At 41.0% G+C, this 24903-nt stretch overlaps 1 protein-coding gene across 1 annotated transcript; it reads right to left on the bottom strand.

The window, feature by feature from the left end:
• On the bottom strand, nt 1-21662 carry SMAD5 (SMAD family member 5). The gene is made up of 7 exons (XM_066329060.1): nt 21510-21662; nt 11451-12071; nt 10006-10257; nt 9116-9235; nt 8287-8508; nt 5738-5994; nt 1-4844 (listed from the first exon to the last, which is right to left on the bottom strand). Exons 2-7 carry the CDS (start codon nt 11851-11853, stop codon nt 4701-4703), a joined length of 1398 nt encoding a protein of 465 aa, XP_066185157.1. The 5' UTR covers nt 11854-12071; nt 21510-21662; the 3' UTR covers nt 1-4700.
• Nucleotides 21663-24903: the final 3241 nt, after the last annotated feature.

Here is a 24903-nt window from a genome sequence, read left to right as displayed (position 1 = left end):
TGGCGGTTTTGTTTTGTTTATTGAAATATGAGCAGCAGTATGCAAAAAATATCTTTAAAAACATAACATAGCAAAACCTAGTAATCTTAAAATTACAAAATAAAAAGATGTTTAGAGTTAAATGAAAAAAAACCTCATTGCTAGAACTGTGTTTCCTACAATGTAAACAAAAGCATAAAGGTTATGCTTGCAACAAACACAGAAGCAGGTTTATGGAGCAGCACAAGAAAGCAACATTATGTTGTAATCAGATGGTTTGGTCTATTGATTCAAATTCAGAATGGGAAACCCTCCTCAACAGAAACTTCACAACTACAGAAGAAACTTAGTCATGTGTGTGACATTTGAAGCAGAACATTTAGAAAATGGTTTGGTTTCGTTTTTGGTTTTGTTTGCTTTTCCAGAAACCATCACCAGCAACACTTTGAGCAAGTAAAACAATATCCCGAAAAAGTTATTATTTCAGACTAGTGAGGAAGCCTGAAACATTTTAATGTCCTCTAGAGTTAGTCATACTGCAAGAATCCAAGTTTATCTTACACCCAAGAATCGACAACTTTCACACTATAATACTGAGGGGGAAAAAATCATTGCTTCAAGCAAAACTAAAAGAATTCCAACATTTTAAACAATTCTATCCTGAATTGTAACACCTGGGCTGTTTCAACATTCTTTTGCCTGTTGGGCTGTTCTGTCAGGTTTGTCTCTCACCGGTCAGTTGTGCTAGGTGGTTTTATTTTGGTCCTGTAGATTCTATGACTGAGTGTCAGCCCTTCATGGATAACTATTTCATGCCTGATGCAGTTAATGAGTGTGGCACACAAGGCACTGCCTGACTGCCAGCACGGCCCAGGTATCTGAGCAGCAACAGCCAAGCTGCAGTCCTATCCCGGGGACTGTAAAAGCACTCCCAGGAAACCCTCCAGGGGAAGGCTGCTCCAGGCTCTGCTGGTATTGCCAGAGCTGTCAGTCAGTGCTGGGGTTGGTGCAAAGCAGAAAGATGCCCAGAAAGAAGAAAACACACTACAAAAGCCAAACCAGTTTTTACTAAGGAGTAACATTCAGTCTCAGCTGGGCTACACTGGAAAGGCTCCATCTGCCACTACAACCATTGGCTGAGTCAATTTCCCCATCCCTCCATCTACACCAAGGGCTCATTTCTGCACAATGTGCTGTACCAGGAGCAGCATTCCCTGCTCTTGCTACACTTTACACATTGTTGGCACCAAACAACTTCCCATCCAATCTATCCAGGCACCCATATCTGAGTTTTGTGTCAGCAGCACAGATGAACAAAACAGGATTACCAACACCATGAACCAGTAGCAGACAGAATCTGCTAAGCAGAAAGCTCCCAAAAAGCCCTACTAGGAAGGAACAGAGAAGTAGAACGCAGACAAATCTGACTGGGTTTGCTCCTGCAAGCCTGCCCTGCCAAAACCAGCAGTCACAAGGATATCCCAGCACTGCAGCTATTACAGTTCCAGAATATCTACACAAGCAGAAAAACGCCAGAGCACTTCAGTACTTAATGACAGCATCAGAAGTGGGTTAACTGGATATTATTGCAGAAATTATGGTTCAGTGCATGGGTAGCCAATCTAACCACAATACTAGCCCTAAGCACCAGCTCTGGCTCACAACACCCACTGCAGCACCCATTCTTGAGTCATTCAGTTGGCCACATATAAGCATACAAGTGAACAGAGATGAAGCCGGGTGAAAAACATTTTGGATAAAGAAAAATCTTGTACCTACAACTGCAATCTTTCCTTAATTCAATGTGCCATACTGTTTATTACATAAGCTAGTCAAGAAATATAATATTCTGTAGTGTCAAATATACATATTCAGCAACTTGACAAACGTCAGGCCCCAAGAAGAAAATAGAAGCTGGATCCTGTGGCCAACTGACTTGGCATCTCATTCAATCACAAGAACTGTCTGTGGGTTGCAGCTCCAAGGAATGAAAGGGAAGAAACCAAAGCTAGAGTGGCAAATAATGTTACTCCCCTTCTCCTGAAGATGCACTCATCTGTTTTCAAATATACTTGAGAAACTGTTTAAAAAAAACAAAACAAAACACAAAAAAACTAAAACGGTGATACAGAAATTCCTGTACAAGAGAACATTAGGGTTCTGCAGAAGTGTTACAGTTTATTCCTTTAAGGCAATTCATAGAAAACATTTTAATGACACGTAAACAATTTTAATCCTTTAAGATCATTTGTCACTTAGGTACCATAAGATGCATCATTTCCACATTTGAGGAGAAACTGGCATTCAACAGAAGACACAAGAACTTGTTTAAAAAATATTTTTTTCAGGATTGCAGTAATTAACTGCAACACATCTTTTAATAAGTATTTGCATATTAGTTTTCAGCCTCTCCCCCAAACACTGAACCCTTTTCTGAAGAGGTGTTCAGGAGAGAAAAAGCAAAGTGAGGTTAAAAATATAATAGGGTCTTTCTGCATGCAAAATTTTGTATATAAATTCACTTCTAAATCTCTTAACATGTTTCTTTCGGCCTCTTTTTTATGATATAAAGGAGGGAAATATGCATATGTTATATAATTGATTTTAGTGTTTAGTATAGTGTTTAAATTCTCTACCAAAGTCTGCCAAATGCAAACATCATTCAGTTCAACAGAGCCTTGTGCAAGGTCCTAGAGCAGGGTCCCAGCAGTCCCAGACACACCTACAGCTGGGCAGAGGAGTGACTGAGAGCAGCCCTGCAGAGAAAGACTCGGGGGTGACGGCTGGTGAAACGCTCCCCACGAACTGGCACTGAGCACTCCCAGCCCAGAAAGCAGAGGCAATCCTGGGCAGCACCCCAAGGAACATGGGCAGCAGGGCCAGGGAGGGCACTGACCCCCCTCTCTGCTCCTGTGAGACCCCCTTGCAGGGCTGAGCACAGCTCTGGGACTCCCAGCATCAGGACATGCAACTGCAGCAGCAACTCCAGAGGTCACAGTGCTGGAAAAAGGACTGGAGCATCTCCCCTACAAAGAGAGGCTGAAAAAGTTGGGACTGTTCAGCCTGGAGAAGGAAGGCTGAGAGGAGACCTCATGGGAACCTTCCAGTATCTGAAGGGGCTACAGGGAAGCTGGAGAGGGACTCTTTGTCTGGAACTGTAGTGACAGGACAAGGAGTAACAGGTCCAAACTGAGAGAGGGCAAATTTAGCTTAGACATACAGAAGAAATTCTTTACTGTGAGGCTGGTAAGGCACTGGCACAGGTTACCTGGAGAGTCTGTGGATGCCCCAACCCTGGTAGTGTTCAAAGCCAGGTTGGAGAAGGCCTGGAACGACATGGTCTGGTGGGAGGTGTCCCTACCCATGGAAGGGGGGTTGGGACTCGGGGATCTTTAAGGTCCCTTCCAACCCTTAACATTCAGTGATTCTTTAGATGTGAGAGAGAAATTCCAGCATCATATAAACACAGCCCTTCAATCTCATGAAGAAGCCAACCACAGTTACAAGTCTTCTTGTACTGAAGTCCTGCCATCAGGGACAAGATCAAGAGCACTTGTTTCATGCAGGCTACAAAGAAGTGATTACTTTTGGTCATTACCAACAGGTCTCAATTAAATTACATGATCTGGAAGTAAAAGTTTCTGCATTCACTTACTTGTTTGCTAAGCCACTCACAGTCCTCAAAGAGACTCAAACTCATACTTGAAAGTGAATTAAATACAGTGTAATCACTAATACTGCATGATGTCTACTGAGAGACTAAAAAGGCCTAACACAGATCAATTCCAGACAGGTAAAATAAACAGCTAGAACACCAAAAAGAAAACAAAACACTTATTCCTTCCAAAAAGTAGTAAGCATTGCCATTTACAAATAGTAGTGTTTATGTTAAAATAGAGAAAGGTACCTAAAAAGAAATAGCCTTGGCAACCAAATCCAAACGGCATGAGTGTAAATCAAAGCAAAACAAGAATCACTACTCCAGAAACGTGCAGGATGTTTACCTTGAGTCAATTACCATTTTAAATGGTGGTTAAAAGAGATATTACAAAACCCAAGTGGGAAAAGGCTAAGAACTGCTATTCTGCATTAATATACAATGTGTTTATGACAGCATTTTCCAATAGAAAATACAAGTGTTTTTACACCACTCCAATATTTGTAAAAAGTATATTTCATGTGTACACTTAAAAAAAAAATCACATTGTTCAATCTGAGGCAAATTAGCCATAATAAAGTCTAATTTTGCTTATGACAGATGTCAACCTTAAGATATTAAAACACTATGCTAAAAATACAGCTTACAAGCTGGAGCTGCACATGTTCAAACAGTTTCATAAACATTAAAAAAAATCCCAAATTATGGTATGTATTTATTTTCTGAAGTCAGTCTTCATTAATTCTTGTCCCTACAGGACAAAAAGGTTTTCCAGTTAAGACATTTGTCTAAGTTTTAAGGGGAAGAAGGTGAAAAGTGTTCTGAATTTTTCAATAGACTATTTTTTCCCTTAGGGCTCAACTGTCACTTAAGCATCACAAGAACAATTTGAAATGTAAAACTGATTAGCTATACACAATGGAATTGGTCACAGAGGGATCTAAAAATAAAAAAAAGTTAAATCATAAGATCCATTCTCCATATAGCTCACAGTATCCACTGGAAGTTTCTCTAGAATTAGAATAAGTTCTCTAAAAATAAGGATGAAGATGGAATTTCAGCACTATGAAACAGATGAGATGGGATTAAGAGGAGAACCCATTTGTGTAAGTACTTTATCCAGCCACTGGAGGGGCCCATGAAGATGAATTTCTATCCAGCACGGGGTGCTCGTGACATCCTGTCGGTGATACTCAGCTCCCCAGCCCTAGAAAATGAACAACATGGCAATGATCAGTTTGAGGACATGCTTGTCTTTTAAAATAACTACAAACAAGAATCGGGAAACCATGATCTCAAGATACTTATCTGAAAGTAATTCACAATCTAGTAACACTGATCTAAAGAAACAAACCCAAGGCTGGGAAGGAGCAGGAGGGAAGCTGCAGCTGGCAGCCAGAATCAAGCCATGTGTGCTGCAGCCTCGGGGATGACTCCTGGCCATGGCCACAACTTTCTTCCCTTTCAACCTCCTGCTCCTTCCCCTCCACACTCCCAAACTGAGCAGTATTTGTCATAACCAACAAAACCAACGAGATCTCTTTTGCACGAGATACAAACAAAACGCCTGGAAAGCCCAAACTCCACTAAACCTGAGACAGACAACATCTTGATTAAACATTGCTCAGGAAATGCTCCTGTGAGAGTAACAGCACAGCTTGACTTCAGAAACTCAAATCATATGGGTTTTTTCCATAACCAGGAACTGTTTTAAACTAATAATCAGTTTGAAGAAGCTGAAATTTTTCTTCAATAATTATGCTCCTTTCTACTAGTATTCTTTTAGTGGACTTGTTATTCACTTCACTCCTTGAAATTCAGAGCATGAACTTAAAATCTCCTTTAACAAAATTACAGCAACCATAATGAATAAATTCCTGTCCTGAATACTGAAGTAACTGAATACACGGCCAACGTTAAATACAGCATTTTGTGCTTTTCCTTTCTTGCACTGATTTCCTTCTCCCCAATTAATCACTTTAAATATACTTATCACTGAAAGGAACCACATCAGGCCAGAACAGCTTTGCTACAGTGCTAATGGAATTACAGCTAAATACTCAAACCCACAATAAATTAAATACCCTCAGAATAATTTACCTTTACAAAACTCATGCGAATGGTGCACATTTTGGTGAGCTCATACACTGCTTCAAATCCATGGTTGACAGACTGAGCTAAAAGCTGAGCAAACTCCTGATTGTTAAAAATTTTCAGACTGCATCCACTGGGAATCTTGCATACAGTTGTTGGATGAAAGCCATGGTGGTAGTTGCAGTTCCTGCTCTGTACAAATATGCTGCTATCACTTAAACATTCAGCATAGACTTCTCCACCAACATAGTAGAGATGAACTCCTTAAAAACAAAGATAAGAACATTTCAAATTACTTTGTTGTCTCCAATTTCGAGGTAGTTATCGTAGATTCTATTTTACAGGGGGAAAAAAGAGTGAATTTCTGCCTGAGGAAATTTTCAGAAAAGCTTTTGCTCACATTATAATGCACTGCCTCATTTCAACACAGCAGGCTCATGATACACCAGCCACTAGATGTCCTTCTCTGATCAATTACAGAATAGAATGAAAAAATTACTGCCACATTTCAACTGCTATTTCAAGCTATTTTTCTAGAGAATTTACACGGATTTTAAAACTCCAGTTTTATACACCTGGCAGATTATTCTGCCTATGCCAAGTACAACAGAAAGAGGTTTGTCCTGGGAGAATGATCAGTGATGGACGTGAATGAGAAAGTACATCCACAGTCTGCTCCGATTTTCAGTAAATTTTATCAAGTCAAAGGACAGGTAAGTCCAACTAGTTGTTCCACTTAATTACTATCAGGCTTTACAAACCTTAACATCAACAAAGCCCTCAGATTTATCACATCTGTGTTCAGCTATGCACATGTTTTGAAGTCTGACTAAAAATTAATATAAAGAAGGTGCTCATCCCTTCAGCACCCAAACTCAGGTGTCACTTCTGCTTCACTGAGACACCTGCATTCCTTCCCCTATCCCAGTTTTTACAGGGTTGGGATATAGCTCCACTGAAGTCTTCCCTGCAATACCCTGAGAATCCACCATGGACTATCCCGTGGTGTGCCAGAGGAGGCTGCAGCAAGTCAACAGACGCAAGTTAATCTTTCAGACAGCAGCAACTGTTGTCAACACTGCTAGATCCACTTGGGACTAAGGTAGGATGGAGGTTACAGAGGAACTGCTGGCTTCAACAACTACAAGCAGCTGTCAAGACAATCTGGGGTGGGCAAGAATGGATTTTCACAACACAACCCTATTTATTTAAAAAGACAGACCACCACTCACCAGCTATGGCAAAAAACCTTACCATATAGGATTGGGTGGTTCTAAGGAGGCAAAACCTCAAGATCTTGCAATCAAAAGTCATAAACAAACAGCATTTTATCCCTAAACAACCTTAATTGTTGTCAGAATAGTTACCATAAAGCAAAGTTTAAGTTCAATAATTACTATTAGAGATGCAGACATTTTAATGCTCATTACTATTCTACAACATGATGATGGGTCCTGGTTACACTTCTGACCTTAGGCAGATGCACAAGATTTCTCTGCCAATACCATCAAAAGGGGTGAGCCAAAACAAAAGAGCCTGACAAACCACCCACGCTCCACAAATCACTTGTTCCCCTTTGTAATATTATTTATACATTTTTTTTGGACAACTGCATTGCAGAGCCAAGTTTCCAACAGATACAAAGAGAACTTCTGGTCTCCAAATTATCTGCAAAATTTTGTCATATTTACAGTAGTTTCTAATTAAAAGAATGTTATGGGACAGGGTGAATTTTCATCGATCAAAACTCAAGTCCAACTTTACCAAATGCTCTCAGGTGGTAAAAAGGCTTCTAAACATGTGCAAGAGAAACAGGGTTCTCTTCTCAGGACTGAGTTAATCACAAAAAAACCCCATATTCAGTGAAAGTGTTCTACGATTTAAGATAATCCAGGCACATTCCATCAAAGATGAAAACTGTGCATCTCTGTGTACTATCAGCCAAAACAGTACAGGAAAACTAGAAGATCTTGCAAAACCTGCTGTCTCCAGGAATCCCTCCCACACACATCCACGCCCCATGGATTCACTCAGACAAATGAGGCCTTGCAGTTTTGCATTAGCACTTCAAAGTCCTGCTGCCAACTCACCAAGATATTTGAACATACTGCAGACAGCAGGTAATACCCTTACAACAACAAAACAAAACAAAAAAACTCTGACATCCTGTAAAGGTGTATGGAGAATTTGATTTAAGAAGTAGATATAATATAGAATATCATGGCATATCCTGTGATGTTTCTTGGTGCTGAAACACAGACCACTACACATCATTTACCCTAACAAGCAAGCCCCAGCGGCAATCTAGTTTGGTAAGGAAGGGGTAATATTTAGTCTTTTTAATTAGTGACAAAGAAACACACATGCAATTCCTGACTAATTAGAATCAAACCATGCCTAAGTTGTTTTCTGGTACTGCAGAGACAGATAATGTATCACATCTCAGATTACCTCTAGCATTTTCATCTGAGAATAACCATCACTGCAGTAGAGAGAAGCTGAAATAAAAGCAAGGGCTCGGTTTCTCATTCCTGAGTAAGACACCTCAGTGTTACCTTTGCCAATGTGCCGCCGAGTGTTCTCGATGGTTGAGTTGCGATTAACGTTGGAGAGCAAACCTAAGCAGAACCTGTTCTTGTTATTGGAGGGATCTGTAAACCCATCGACCAGGACACTTGTGGAAGATGCATGGAAAGCCTCCCCAACACGGTTGTTTAACTCATAATACACAATGGAACACCAGTGCTTGGGCTCTTCGTAGGCAACGGGCTGAACATCTGCAAAGCAAATGGGAGTCACAGTTTATGTCAGCTACAGCTGTCAATCAGACCTTCCAAAACACCAACAGTGAATTAAAATCTTAGTGAAAAATTATGATGGGCAAAAAGTGTTCTGATTATAATCTTAATGATTTTGACCTTCGTGCATTTTAGCTGGCTGTTGGTTTCACGATTATTTTCCAATTTTAAGCCAAATATTAAACAAAAACAACCTTACACACACACAAGACTATGTGATAGCAGGTAAAACATAACTCTTTTGCCCATTTTCAAAAAATCTGTTATAACTGAGGACTCAATTTTCAGAGCCTTTGTGCAAACGTTATTCCAGCAACAGGTAAAGGTAGCAGAAAAGAAATGAAAAAAAGTTCAACTCACTGTAAGCCACATTATGCACCTGAGGCTTTAAAAGGAAAAGATGAAAATAAAAATAAGCAAGGCAAGTTTTATTCTCAGTTATGTATCTTTCAGCCCCAGTCTGCCTAGAAGGACTGCTTCTACCTACCAACAAGATTTACTGGCCCATTTGAAGGTATTCATTCAGTTTGGTCATGAGTTGCAAGAAGCCAAACTATGTAATTTTACACCAGACTATACAACTTACCTCTGGTAGATATATTTGGCATGATTTGAGGGATCATTGTATTGCTTGTGTCCATAGACTGCGAATTATCCTGCCCCATTTGTTCATCAGGGGGCATATATGCAGGAGGTGGAGTATCAGCTACAAATACGAAAAAATAAGAATAAACTTCAACAATTTAGAGTATTTATTTATACATTCTACAGTTGTAAACACATAAAAATATTCCCCAACAAGATGTTAAATAAACTGGCCTCATTTTCAAAGAAATCTGAACACAGCCAGCTGCCTTTACAGTAAACTCCTTCAATGGCTGAAATTTTACTTGGCCAACAAAGATATCCACTGACTGGGACACTTCTGGGGAACTGAGCAACCAGAAAGAACAAAGATTAAGCCACTGAGCTAGTGGAAAAATAAAATCTTTACTCCTAAATTCCTGCTTTATAAACTACACCAATAACCAGACAGAATCAGTAAGACTTCTTTCCTTTGTCACAATCAATTGTTTGTTCTGTATTTTCCAACTCAGTTAAACAGAATCAGTTTAATCCAATCTGTTCCCAACAAAAATGTTACTTTTCTCCAGTTAAACACCATATTTTAAGGGGTTTTATTCAGTGAAAAACATCAGTAAACTTCCTGCTCAGCATCCTGCATTTGCTTTCTTTTCATTACTAAATATTCCTCTAATGTATGGATTATTCTATAGTGAAGCTGTGCAAAAAACCTCATCAGTATTACATCCATGACAAAACACAGTTGGAAAAATAAAACTGTAACAATTAACCCCGACAAGTGACAAAACTAGGAAGAAAATCTCATAAAACGCAGAAGAAAAAGCCATTTTTGGGAAAAACACTGTGCCACTTGAATGGTTTTTATTAAACTGCCATTCAGGCTGTACTCACCTGGCAGCTGAAAGGGGCTGGACGGCCCCGAGCTGGCTGGGGAGCTGGGGTAAGTGCTGCTGGCTGGAGAAGGAGGATAGGGGCTGTTGGGTGAGATGGAGAACGGAGTGCTGTTGGGCTGCTGGAAGGAGTCTGGAAACGTCGCGTTGTGTGGCATGTGGGGCTCGTTGTGGCTCAGGTTCCTGAACTGAACTAGCAGACTGTGCTGGGGGTTGAATTCACTATGTCTAGGCACTAACACTGGAGGTAGAACTGCAAAAAAACAAACAGAACATACATTTAGATCAAACCTGAGATGTAAGAGATACAAATAATGAGCTGTTCTGCTCATCGTGATAGTTTCAGCTCTAGCTGGGGTGGAAAGAGGAGCAGGGGATGAATCTGCCATGCTTTTAGCCCATCCTCTCTCCTTTATTTTTTTACATCATGCTTGATGGAAGATTCAAACTTTACTCTTGAAAGAATCACAAAAACTCACCCACATATTTCACACAACTCAAAGATGACCTTTTCTTAAAAAATAATAAACCAAACCAGGCTACATGTGGCACATACTGAAATATTGATATAGAAGTGCAAAACTATCTTCTGCATATATCAGCAAATCAGAGAAAATGGAAATACACTCTCTATTGCTACAGTCAAACTAGATAGTTACATATTGTCCTTTCCACTGAAGAGAAACAAGATCTGCACTGCCATACATTTAAACTTCAGGACTGGTGGAGCCTGGAATTGCAGTGCTGCAGCAGTGCACTTGAGCATTACAGTCAATGCAGTAGTTACAACCACTTTGGGGAGCAAGGGAAGCAACTTCTCACCACACTGTCCAGAGCAACATTCTTCATCTCTCCCACTGCAATCCCAACCCTCCTCACTGTTCCCACAGCAGCACACTTTAACAGCAAGCTCCTGACCTGACACATACCTTCCTCTAATTGATCATCTCTCTTGGTTCTATTCATCTCTGCTGTCCCCCAACTGGAAATCATGTGGGGAACTCTACCACCCTAGAATTTTATTTATTTTATTTTTCATCTTCTCCGTTCATGTCACACATCAATTAAACAGCAAGCCCCTGAAAGGCAGCCACCAATCTCCTTGCAAGGGCTGAGATTTTGAAACAAGTTTCTCAAAGAAACTGAATGTGAAAGAACACATCACTGCTTTCTGTTTTACAAAGGAGAACTTTGCTACAAACTTTAAGGGCAGCAGGCTTAAGAGGTCTGTGGGAAAATTGTGATTTGTCTCAAAGAAAACAGCCAGTATAAAATGGACCACACCCCCCCCAAAACCCCACCAGTACCGTACACTTTGAACATTCCTCAGTCAAACTGCCTCTTTTAACTGGTTGTACAGCACCAGAGGAGGAAGAGGATGGATTGAGTAGTTCAGTGGTTACTACAGATTCTGTTCAGTTTTTAGGACAGAACTTTCAAACATACCTGGGCTCTCCACCCTCTTGTAGTGGTATGGATTGATGCAGACTTCCTTTTGCTTGGATCCAAAAGGAAATTCACAAATATCCAATGGCTTCAGCTCATGATGGCTCTGCAGGTCGGGCCAGCGCCACACTCGACAGTAAATCACGTGGGGAAGGCCCTTCCTGTGAGAAACCTGCAGCCGTCCGTCCAGAGAGCGCGGGATGGTAACGCACTTGCTGGGCTGCCCTGGACTGCTCAAGGCTTTCTCCAGTTCTTCCATAGCACCCTTTTTCTTTTTCAGCTTTTTAACCAAAGCATCAACAGCTTTTTCTGCCCATTTTTCCTCTTCATCTCCTTGTTTCCAGCCCAACAGACGCTTTACAGCTGGGCTAGTAAAGGAGAACAAACTGGCCATTGACGTCATTTGACAAAAGTCTTCAAAAAGTTTGTTGGGTTTTGTTTGTTGGGTTGTTTTTTGTTGTTTATTTATTTGTTTCTTTCCAAATAAATGTCAGCGTATACCCAAAGCAGTTATTGCAACTGATGAGGCGTATTATTTCCTGGAGGATGACAAAGGAACATAGAGATGTCAGTGACGAAGTCTTCACATCAAAAACGATGATCGATTTCTCCAATTTAGGACTAGTAAAAAGATAATTTAACAAGGAATTAGCAAACAAGTAAAGGTTGTGGTACAACAAAAAGGCAGATATGAAAAGACTTCCTCTTTCAACCCCAGCATTGCACCTGATTTTGTTTCTAAACAAAACCCAAAATCCAGGGATACTATGATCACACCCCAAAAAAATAATCAGTCCCCAAAGCTTGCACTACTGATTAGTGGGACACGGGACCATCAAGGGAGGACAGGGACAGCACAGTTGCTGTTAATATTCCTTCGATTACTTTCTCTCAGAAGATAGGCTTGAGGAATATCCTTTAAAACCAACAATATATACCCTTGCCACAGTGCTGCATTAGAAGACTAAACTTGCTATGAAGAAATGAGGAAGAGGCAGGGAGGAATCACCAGTCTCCAACACTGCAAGGAAATACTCAGCTTCTCACACGGATCTTTATTTCCAAAAAGAAAAAAAAAATCCTAAAGCATCTACTTTTTCTTGAGCTTTAATTAATTACCCCATGTTTCTGAGAGTATTGAAAGAAATTATGAAGAAACTGTAGATGAATAAAACAAATTACAATTAAAAGAAAAACCCAATAAAAAACGCAAACCAAACCTTCTCGAGGAACCCAGAGAGGTGGTCAACCTTTTTTTAGCTGTAGCTAATTTTATGCTTCACTTCCTTATATCTTTTAAGAAGAGCATTTGAAGAGCTAGATATTTTTAGCCTTGGCAAAAAAAAAAAATGTTTTCTTCTCCCCAGAAAAAAATTAGGGGGGAAAAGACATGGTGGAGTAAGCACTAGAAATGTGACCTTTATTACAAAGCGCCTCTGAAGGAGAGCAGAACAACTGGCTCATGAATGGTGTTTTACCACTCACCAGCCCTAATGCAAATCCTCCCCCCAGCAATTTAAGGAGTACCGATGACAAGAGGAAATGATGTGCTGTGGCAACGAACTGATAAGAACTTGTAAAATCCCTTGTGAATACTAAATAAGCAAGTATAGACAATGAGCAGCTGGCAAAAAGCAAGAGCAGAGCTAAGAGAAAGGATGTCAATAACAAAAGATGCTTCCTCTCTTGCTACAGAGACTGCCAAACAACATTGTCTCTCCATTTTTGATAAACCACGGTGAATTAGAACACCTACCTAGCCTGAGACACCAAATCTGCACATCAGGGGAAAGGGGGTGGGGGGGGAGCAAAATGTTAAATATCTCTGTGCGCTTTCTTTTAGATTGCTACCTTTAATCAAGATCTTTTTTCCTCCCATCTTTGATAAACTAGAAGTCATCTGATAAGGCTTTTTAAGTGTCTGGGCACATTTACAGGCTCACTCAGGCACTTGGACAGACACTTTCATATAACAGAACCACGTACTAAGCCCCAGCAGCCAAAACTACAGCAACATCCCTAGGCAAGGCATTTATATCCTGCATATAAGCATCCTGTATTTTTTATAATGGAGTTAGAGGGTGAGGAAAGCAGGGAACAAACCCAAGGACACTTGGTGCTCCTTTACAGGAAAAAAATTCATTTATTTCACGCAGTAGCTTAATTCCATTGGTACTTCTTTGATTATTCAGCTTTGTTTCAGTAATATGGAAAAAAATTGGAAAAGCAAAACAAAGAGAAAATCTGTTCGAAGGTCTTTCTTCCTAGAGCTCTCTCAAAAAACAAAATGGAAAAAATAGAAACTAAGAGAACAGAAGTCTCCCAGAGCTTCAACAAGGATCTAAAAGAAGGTACTGAGAAAAAACTGAAGGAAAAAAATCAGTAATTACCTATCACCTGTTTTCTTCAGAAATATCACCATGTCTGCACTTTCAGAGTAATTTAGTTCCCTCAGACTGTTACACATGAGAACCTTTGCACCCTTCACAGAAACAGGAAATATATAAAGGGAGATGAACTTGGCCAGGAACTCAGACTGATTTTTTTTCTTTTACTGAAGATAAAAGTTTACTGTTTTAAAAAGTAAAAGCTGTTTATAGTTGCAACTAACTTACTTTCAAGCCTTGCATACATTCAATAGCTGCGAGATCAGCAACTGCTCACACCCCTAGAAAAGGAAATGAACCCACCTAGAATCTCAGACTAGAAGACAATTAAAACGTTCTATTTTTGCTTTCAGCTGTGCTTTCAAAGAACCTTAAGCATCATCAAAGCAGAAGATGCACTGGAAATTCCTCTAGTTAAGTTGAGCTCAGAGGAGATCCTAAACATCCCCTGATCTATCCCATTACAGAATAATGGGATAAAAGATCTAGGAGTCTATGCCATGGTCATGTAAAATTTTATTTTGTTCTACAGTATTTTGAACATAATGAATCAACTTGGGAAAGATATTTTTATTGGTTTTGTATCATTTCAACATCACTTACCCACAAGTATGCTCATGGAATAAACAAGCTCACTAAAAGGAAAGGAAGTTGGAACAGTTCTAGAAAGATGATATTTTGCAGTAATTAGTATTTGTAGGGCAAGTGTCAAGGGAATTATGATAAATGACTGTCCTACAAACTATCATTTTAGAAATAAACTGCCTGCAGTAAGTAACACAACTCTAAAAACTTTACATTTGTCTGAGGGCCCATCAACAAAAGCAAAGCCTGGTAAAACAAGTATTTCAGAAGCATCAGAACAGATTTTATCAAAACTGCTTCAACTTCTTCAAAAAAAGTTTCCACATACATGCTTGTAGTTCTAATCACTGAAAAATGATGACTGTTGAAGTTTAAAATCTTCATACCATTTACTCTAAACTCCATTCTGGGCCACTTATGAGGCTTTCAAGACTTCAGTAGAAGTACATTTGAACCCGCTCAAGAAAATCAAGGGCAAGAAAGAAAATGCAACAGAATACTAATAGGCTTTGAGAAGTATGAAGTGACACTGAATTTATCCCATTGCACACCTTCCAGAGGTTCATTTTGGAAGGTAAAACACTGAAACACAGCTTTTGCCTTTTCTTAAGAAAACAAGGCAGAATTAAAAAGCCTCATGAATCATGAGCTGGCTTCATGAGCTATTTAAGGCCACAAAGCAGAAGGTTCAGGTATTTATGTAGACACCAAACATTTCCATGTAAAAACTGCAATTCATGCAGGGTTTTTAGATTTCTGAATGTGTGGCATAAGCCACATTTAGAACATTTACTTGCATTTGCTGTAATTTCAGCATCTAATTTGTGTAAGGTTTCTAAGCAATCCTGACATCTGCCAGGAACAGCTTCCCCGGATCATCTGTACTTACAATCAATTTCTTCTGAGGCTTAAAAGCACAAGTTACGAGCTGCGATTGCTGTACCACAGAGCATCACCGAGCTTTGAATACAGAAACAAATGCTTTAAAGACTCACATTTTCATTCAGTGGTGCACAAATTACTCATATTGCTGCACCTCTAGACACAGCTGGTAACAACTTTCATGGGGAAAAAAGCTTACTTAAATTTCCTTAAGAAGCAGAGGGTCTATTATGCATTACCTTCTTTTATTAAATAACTTTTCAGCTGAGCTACAAGAGAACATCAACCAAAAACCACACTATTACATTAAAAAAAACCAGTTACAAACACTCTTTAAGGAGTGAGTATAATGAATACATGGAGTAGCATGAAGGGGCTTTTAAAGGGCGAGTATAAAAGCAAGTAATCGCTGTTCAAAATTAGACTTTGGGGCATGCATTATTTATACTTTTAAAGTTCTTGTAAATGACTATAGAAAATGGAAGGAAAGTAGTTGGGTGAACAGGTCCATTCTTTGAACTCCCTCCTTACTATTTCATCCAGCCAGCCACACATAAACAAAGTTGGCCAACAAAACTTACATCTCATTTATGCAGATGGGAGAACTCCACCACCTTCCATCTGCCATCACCAACACTGAGCAACTTGACTTCCTTTTAGCAGCTCTCGTGAAATTTTCTTAGCCTACTACACTGCCAAGTTCAGTAGGTTCATTTGGTGTCACACCAAGGAATCCCCTTCTGGCTACAAGGACCTGAGCTAGAGTCACTGCAGAACAGAAAATTTGACATTATATACAGTGTACCTGTTTTCATGAGATGCATTTTGTATGTAACGTGTTCTCTCATTGATGCCAAATTAATTTCCAACCTGCAAAATCTAGGTTTGAAGTACCATTAACCAAGCAAGCCATCATCCCAAGCAGCAGGGCAATGAATGATGTTTTCACAAGCACAAGAAGAAAATGGGTAAAACCACTTTAAAATGGGCAAAACCAATGACCCTCACCCCTTCCTACTGCCAGTACTAAGCCTGAGTTCAAATGTACAAGGACTATTCTCTTCCCCCTAATTTACTTGTTTGCAAATTCAGGGAGCCTCCTGTAGCATCATATCCCATCTGAAACAAGGAACTTCACTGCTGATGATTAGAAGCTGTTTTGAGACTCAGCTTCATACAATAAACAAAGCACCACTTATAACCAGCAGCACAACTGGGAGTTCATTAGAGCTGCTGCAGATCTGCAGTTAAAGCTGTTCTGCAGTCAGCTCTTGTGCTTAACTTTATTGCCCTTCAAACTCAGAACTGCTCAAGTATTTTAACTCCATACACACACTAACATACATATTCACACAGAAAGCTCAGAAATTCAAGTGCAGTATATTACAGTGTGCTATGCTATACACACAGATCAATACTTTCTTTAAAACTACAACCTCATGCATCAGTTTCACCTGGTTTTATTAAAATCCTTCTTTCCTTATAAATTTCCTGACAGAAACTGTGCAGGATTGTGCTCGGGTTTTATTATCATTTTCCTAAGTCTACAGCTTACACTGCAGCCCAGCACACAGCCCCATGCAATGGCACAAACTGGAGTCTTTTCTTGAGAACAAACACAGGAGTCATGTTTGCTCCACAGTTCTTCAATACACAACAAGCACAGAACAAATCTTAAGATGATACTGTGGTTAACACACTTGTTCAATAAACCTGAAGGTCTTGCATCCCTCTAACCATTGCCAAAGCCTCTCCAGCAGAAAGATTTTTCTTACATTACCCTTCATGCAACATCTCAGCCACAAAGAACACCACCAATGAAAAAACTTCTTTTCCCTCCTCTCCCCATAAGATTAGGTAAAACACGAAAGAGATTTTATAAATTATATCAAAAAGGAACTTGTGGTATTTTCATCCCAACTGGGCTTGCAATACAAGTGTACATCCAGCTTACCCTAGCACTAGATATCTTGCTTCAAACATGCCTTGTAAGGCAATATAATCTAACTGATAATATATGTAAACAAGAACAGAAAAGAACTGTCTGGTGTCCTCACAACTTTTACTAAGCGTGACTGCCCCTCCAAACAGAAAAATCTACTGACAATTGCTGACAGGGCTTTCTCCCACAATACTTTTGCTTTTGATTTCCACATCTGTACACCATCTAACACAGCTTAAAAAATGCTGAAGCATTTAGCTCTGTCAGCTGAGTATTTAACCAGAACTCTCTTATAAGAAACCTAACAAACTCTGAGGCCAAGCACAAGCACCAAGTAATAGACTGTACATGGAAGATACAGCTCAGATAGCAAAGTGATGCTTCTGCTTCTTCTAAAGTTTTCTCAAAAACTACTTTTCAAAAATAGTATCAGTGATAATGATTTATACCACAAAAGAGGTCCAGGCAAAGAGAGCTCCACTGCACTTCCAAAGCACCCTCACTTCCATGTGATGTCAATAAAAGCTCAGAAAAATTATAATCAAAGAACAGTTTTGAATTTGCTCGTCATCATGGCAAAACTCGAGCTTAACTCTCATAGAGGGGAAAGGAGAGAGAGGGAGAAAACACCAAAACTTGCCATGCCTAAAAAGTACTATCTATTTCTTAAAGCATCCACATTTATAACAACAACAAAAAAAATACCATGGCCCTGGTCTCTGCAGCTGCTCTAATTACTGAGCAATTAGCTTTTGTAGAAATTCTCAAAAGTATAAATTCCATCTTTGAACCAAGACCTGTCTCCCTGAAGTGTTTTGCTGGAATTGTACATTTTCTCACACTTCTGTTTCAGCTAACTGGCACTTCCCAGCAGAAGCATTATGCTGGAAAATGCCACCATCAACAGCACACAGCCCTGAAACTGCCTCCTGTTTTTAAGGTTATTTAAGATCTACTCTAACCAAAGCTGATAACTACAACTTAGAATCCATTTCTTAATTAAAATTCCAGAGAAAAGCACTGCTACATTTCACTAAACATGAAAACAAAGGCCTATGCCTCCATTGGTAGGTTGGTAGGCATGGACAAGCAAATGGGTGATTAGGAATGACCTCAGTGCTACACTTGGAGACAAAAATGGGACAATAAAGGGCATCTTGTACTTTTAACAAACCCTAAAGTATGCTAAAAAATTAACAAGTTGGACAAAGCCTTCTAAAAATTTAGACGTTCATGTGCAAAACTATTAAAGACGAAGATGCTAAATACTTTGAGCTGGCAACAAAAAGTATAAACTGGAAAACTGAATACTCAAAAAGCTTTAAAAGAATAAGAAAAATAAAGATGTGTATGTGTGTGTGTATACATTTCCACTCCAACTAAACTGCATTAAGCCTGTGACAAGTTTACAAAAGCTACAGGATTGGAGGGAACACTGACAATAGTAACTCAGCAAGTTTGTTTTTTTTTTTTTCCCTTGCACAGAATGAATGAATGGCAAAGTATTCTAAATTTGTCAGTTTGTGACATGCACTGACCCAGAATTCAGAGACACTACTTCATAGCTGGTGTATCAGTGGCAGGGACTGTGACAAAGATCCTCTGTCAGGGATGACAGTGCTGGCAGGCTCAGCCTTGGTGGTAGGTCAGTAGGGAGACAGACTTGGCAGGCAGGGCCCTGCACCTTTGCCAACCCACGCTGGTCAAGCACTGCAGTGCCAGCCAAGCTTCTCTACGTGCTCACAGGAACAGGGCTAAAAAGGCTCCCAGAAAACAGAGCAGGAACTTGCACTGTGACTAATGATAACGGCCAAAGTGTTAAATTACTGCTCAACTTGCTTTTAATGAGCTGTTTATCGTTAGTCATGAAGATATCTCAAGTGCACTCAGCTCACACAAGAACAAATCTTCTCATTCTGAACAGCAGCTCCTTACCTGTTATTTAAAAAAACAATCAGTAAAGATCTTTAAAGAAACATGAACAGATTAAAATAAAAGTCATTCCACCAAATCTAACAGAAGTATTTGAAGAAACTTGTACTTTAATTAAAAAAAAAAAACCCCAAACATGAGTATAACAAACAAGGCCTTAACTGGAAGTATGGGAAGACACAAGGACATGTACAGAATTACCACAGGAGTATTTCTGCAGGTATGTAATTCAGCCAAGAGCAATAAAAGACTTCCTAGCATTTTCCTTAAGACACCTATAAAGAAAATAGAGAGGACAGTTTTCTACAGCTAAAAGTGTCCTCCAAAGCATTAAACATCACAACGTAATTTGCAAAGAACATTCAAATAAGCCCAAAAAACTCCTTAATGGAGCATGAGCACTCCACCTTTGGTGACATTTTTTCCTAGCTCAAATAATATTCTAAGATCATAAAAACCCTGCACAGATCACCCACTCCAGGTGCAAGATTAAAAATCTGACCTCCTAACAAGTACAAAATAGTAAAGGGTCAACAATTATAGTTCCATCAGAGGTTAAAACTACAAACCTCAAAAAAAAAAACCCTAACAAAACCCACCCACTACAGCTGTACACAGCAGCACACCGTGTTTTGTCAAAAGATGTCTTGATGACATCTTTTGTCATCAAGAGGAAGAAAAAAAGACAGAGGAAGCCTTTCTTCCTTCTTTTCCACTTCTCAGCCCCATCATAATTGTCCATCTGGGCTACCACTAGGAAAGCCCTCCTCAGAAAAAGAGAAAATTCCTATCTCAAATGTATGTCCTCCACATCTGAAAGGAAAAGAAAGGTTTGAAAAAGGTAGATATACCAATAAGCACATGGTCTGTTGGGGTTTTATTCTGCAGAAATAAGTGGCATTAGGCACTCAGCAGCAATTTCAAGGCCAAGTGAACAAAACTTTAATATCAGAGGTAAGAGTAAACCACTATCAAACGGTAGGGATTAAGACATTAAATCCAACAGAGACAGGGCACTCTCAAAAGTTACAACACAATAATTATGAAACATCTTCAATTAAGTTATTTGCTGCTTCTATTAACTTCCACTACCACTAGCTGCCAACTTCATAAAGCATTACAGGTTTTGATGAGCAATGCCACATGACTGCAAGTGTTTGCACCTTTTTCTTTACTCGTCAAACTGTGACTCCTCAGAATAGCAGGAGGATATTCACTGCAGAACTTCTGTAACAGACACACACAATGAACTGTGCTCATTTCAGTTTTCAGGATTTTAAAGCCACCCATGGAAGGCTAATTATCTGAAATTAAAGAAAGAATGAAAACCAGCAAGAGATTTCATCTAAAACCATCATACACCGACAGCCTAATTTCCCATGACAGACAAAACTTTGCTGATGCAAATTATGACAGTTATTCCTCGGAGGTTTTGTTAAAGCAGCGAGACCAAGTGATTCACTGCACGGAATTTCCAAATCCCTACCTATTCTACCTAGAGGCTCAAGAACTATTCTTGAACCTATCCAATAACACATTCAACACCACTGCTGAATCAGTTCTTCCCTATCTCATTTTCCTGCAAAATAGCACTCAATTACCTTAAGGTCACATAAGAAACCCCACAACTGGAACAGAGCACAGATCACTTGATTTCCAGTCTTGTGCTTTTAACCGCAAGAGCGTATTTCCTCTATTAAATTTACAACCCGCAGAAGACAAAAACTGCCATTCTAAATCAGCGAAGCTGTGCATCTGTTGTCCGGCAGCTGTCAGGGAAAGGCCAAGGTGGACAAGTGTGTTTGTGAGAGCTGTGTGTGTGTGAGCCCTCACATCGCCTCCCGCCTCTTCGCCAGCGCCTGCAAACGTGTTTGTTGCTCTTCCCTCGCTCAGGCCTGACTCCAGCTAAGAGACTCCTCGTCTCAAAAAAAAAAAAAAAAAAAAAAAAAAAAAAAAAAAAAAAAAAAAAAGAGAGAGAGAGAGAAAGAAAAAAAAACACCAAAAAGAGAAAAAACCCAAACAACAAAAACTCAGAGCCGAGCCCCTCGCGTGTCGGCGGAGCACCGCGATGTTGGCTCCTGTACGGGCACCACGCGTGTCCGAGCAGCCCCGCGGGCGGCCCCGCGCTCCCCGCTCCCTCCCGGGCTGCTCCTTCCCCCACAGGCCGCTGCCCGGCCCCTCCCGCCCCGCCGGGACCCCCCACGTCACCGCGGGCCCGCTCCGGGCCTCGGCCCCGCTCTTCCCCCACCGCCGCCCGGAACCCGACCCGCAGCGCCGCGACCCCGCGGCCCGCAATCCCCCGAACCATCCCGCCGCTCCGACCGGACCCACCCGGCGCGGAGCGGGCGGCCTCCCCGCGGCGGGTGTCCGTGAGGCGCCGGCTGGGCCGCGGCCGCCGCTGCTGGTGCCGCACGGCGAAAGTTTTCCGGGGAGGCGGCGGGACGGGAGCGGCGGCGGGGCCGGCGGGGCCAGCGCCGGGACCCGGATGTGCGCCAGGGGCGGGGCCGCGCGCGCGCCACGGCGGCGGCGGGAGGAAGCGCGGAGAGGGGCGGGCCGGGCCCGGGGGGGAAAGGGCCCCGCGGGGAATCGGCCCCGCTGCGGGACAGCCGGAGAAATAAATGCAAAGCATAAATCGGGAAATAAAGCGTGCGCGCGGTTCGGTGTCCAGGAAGTAAGGTAGCACGCACCGGAGGAATAGAAAAGGCCCCGAAGGTGCCGCTGCCATGGCGGGCGCGGCCGGGGCCGAGGGCCGGCGCTCTCCCGGTACCGAGCGCTGCTGCCAGACAGCCGCCGACACCGGCCCTGGGCACGGGGCTGCTGGCACAGAGTCACAGCCTCACCCGGGCTGCAAAAGACCCGGAGATCACTGAGCCCAACCTGTAACCAGCACCGCCGTGTCACCCACGGCACTGAGGGACACGTTCGGTCTTTCCCTAAACACCTCCAGGAACAGCGACTCCGCCACCTCCCTGGGCAGCCCCTTCCAATGCCTGAGCACCGTCTCTGCGAAGAAATCCCTCCTGATGCCCAGCCTGAACCTCGAGCAGCTGAAGACTATGTCCTGTTGTCTTGTACCTACTGCCCAGGAGCAGAGCCCCGGCTACAAGCTCCCCTCAGAGAGCTGTAGGGAGTGCGATGGTTCCCCCTGAGCCTCTTGTGGGACTGGGTGTTACCCACAGTGTGTTGGGGCACTTGAGGTCCTCCAGGGCACTGCGTCTCTGAGTAAATTACTAAAATATAGTAAAGCTTCAGGAAAATGTGTCAGCGTTGTTAGGAACGGCTCTAGAAAGGACTGCACAGATGAAGATTTTCCTACTGTGTATAAAGGCTCTAAGGGACAAACTCCTACTGTCCTCATGGTGTGGCACGGAGGTGAGCACTCTTGCCTCAAAGCTGCTTTTGGACTGCACAGAAGAGAATTTCAGAGAGATGCTGGGCCAAAAACACATCCAGCATGCCACAGCAATGTCTGACCTTGGTTAAACATACTGGCAGCCACAAGTGTTTCTTGACATTTTTAACAGAGTGAATTATTAGATATTAGGGTGTATTAAAGAAGAATTAGATACCATGCAATGACTTAATGTAAGAAGGTTTTAATTTTTTTAAACTGCTCTCAATACACAACTGATTTTTGGAACTCCAAGCACCTCAGTTTCCACTGAAGCTAAAGAATGTGCTTTCTTCCACTGAAATCAGTTATAAAAATCAGCTGTCCCTGCAGAAGCCTCACATGGCAAGGAAGGACTGGCCAGCTCTTGTTTGCCTTACAAGAGATGAGGTGCTGTAGATCAATGTGTGCAAGGCTGACCCACACTCAACTCTGCTCTTCAGGATCAGGATCACTCACCACAAACTATTGTTGAGGTCTGAACTCCGATGGCTTTGAAAAATTTAACTTTATATGGGAAACAGGAAGATCCACAATTAGAGGAAAGTATTTCACACCTCAGCTCACGAAGTGATTTTAAGAGGAAACTTTTCCTGCAGGACAATTACTTCATAACCCAAAGGCTGCTTTCCTCAGAGGAGGCTGATCATGGCCAGCTTCAGACACACTACTGAACTATGCTAAATGCTAGTCTTATAACTACAGAAATTCCTACAATAGAGTTTCTTCCTCTGGTAAAAAAAATAAAAAAAATAATAACTGTAGGAACAGATTGATGGGGCAAACCCATCATTTCTACATAAATTTGTGTTCTCTGTTGTAGAACATGTAACTAGAGTTAAGAAATCTTGCATGCCAATTTATCTGGCATAGCAACTGAATCTTGCTAATCTTTTCCTTTTGGAAAAAAACAGAAGTATGCAAATATAATGAAAAGTGATTCTATATACATATAAAAATACATATATAATTAAGCTGAGAAGAAGCCACATGAAACTCTGTATTTTATTTGTGTAACTTAAAAGGCAAAACATCTACCAAACAGAAAAAAAATCAAGAAAAAAAATGTAAAATTAATAGAAATAGGGAAAAATATCAAATGAGCTGAGCTAAAATTTCAATTTCAAGTATATTTGAGCTTCAAAGAAATTTTCTTCTGGTTCAAAACTACATGGCTCTTGATTATTTTGAATGTAAACAGAAGTTCTTAAGAAGTCAATTAATAGCCCAACAGGATATCTCTACTAAAGTTCATGGCAGCAGTGAAGGAGCAAGGCTTTGGTGTAATTCAGTGCCAGAACGGAGCTAACCTTTGGGGACTCCTCTGTATCTCTGCACCAGCAATTGTTCTGCTTTGGCCAGGCAGTCCAAAATACAGGACAAAAAGAAAAAAAAACAAACCCAACAATAACTGTTGGCCTTTTTCCAAATCTTTTGTGTAACTTAATTAATAAACCGAGTAACAAACAACAAATTGGCAGCAGGCATTTTAGGTGTTGTTCATGTGCCAACCATCGTGTGTCTAGAAAACAAAATGTTCTCCTCTCTGGAGGAGTTACAAAACAGTTGTATACTGCTGGGTGAATCTACATCCCAGAGCTCCCGTGCACTTCCTGCTGCGGAGGTTTCGGAGTTCCAGTGATGAGGAAAGCTGAAGGTGTGTTCATACAAGAGTTTGGGAGGACACGGAAAATGCCAAGATTTCCAAAATTAGGTTTTCCTAAAACTTCTCCATTTAAAACGACAGGCAATTGAGACATGTCTGCTTGCGGCACACCCTTCTCAGAAAATAGTGATTTTTTAAGCACTAAATTTTTTTAAGTACAATGCAGAGGCTATTTTGGAGTGTGCTAGCAAGGAATATGATAATTGGTCTGAAAAGTAAGTTTCCTTTTTTTTCCCATGCCATTTTGTCTTAGACTAATGTTGAATGGGCAAATCCCCAATGTCTGAAGTCAAATTATCTCTCTGTAGTCAATGAGACCGATAAAATACAAACTAAATGACACTGGCTATCTGATGATTGAGATGCATGCCCTTAAGGCCACAGGAAAATTAACACCACTTTCACCACTGCCTTTTCATACATGGTCTCCATCATCTGGATCTCTAGTGCCATATTCCAGTGGGTCCACTCTAATAACACATCAAATTCAATAAAAGGACAACATGGAGACTCAAAGCACCCTTCAACACATTTTCCAGAAATCACCTGCTTTCACAAATTCCTGAATTCCACAACTCATGGAACCATCCATCTTATCACTGTCATACCCAGATTTTCCAGCTGCGTTCATCCAAAGAAAAACAACTAGCTAACCTCCCCCTTGAATG

Source organism: Sylvia atricapilla, chromosome 14 (genome assembly GCF_009819655.1).
Source record: "Sylvia atricapilla isolate bSylAtr1 chromosome 14, bSylAtr1.pri, whole genome shotgun sequence".
NCBI lineage: Eukaryota > Metazoa > Chordata > Aves > Passeriformes > Sylviidae > Sylvia > Sylvia atricapilla.
Note: the sequence above shows the minus strand (reverse complement) of the source record. Positions and strands in the feature narration are given on the sequence as shown.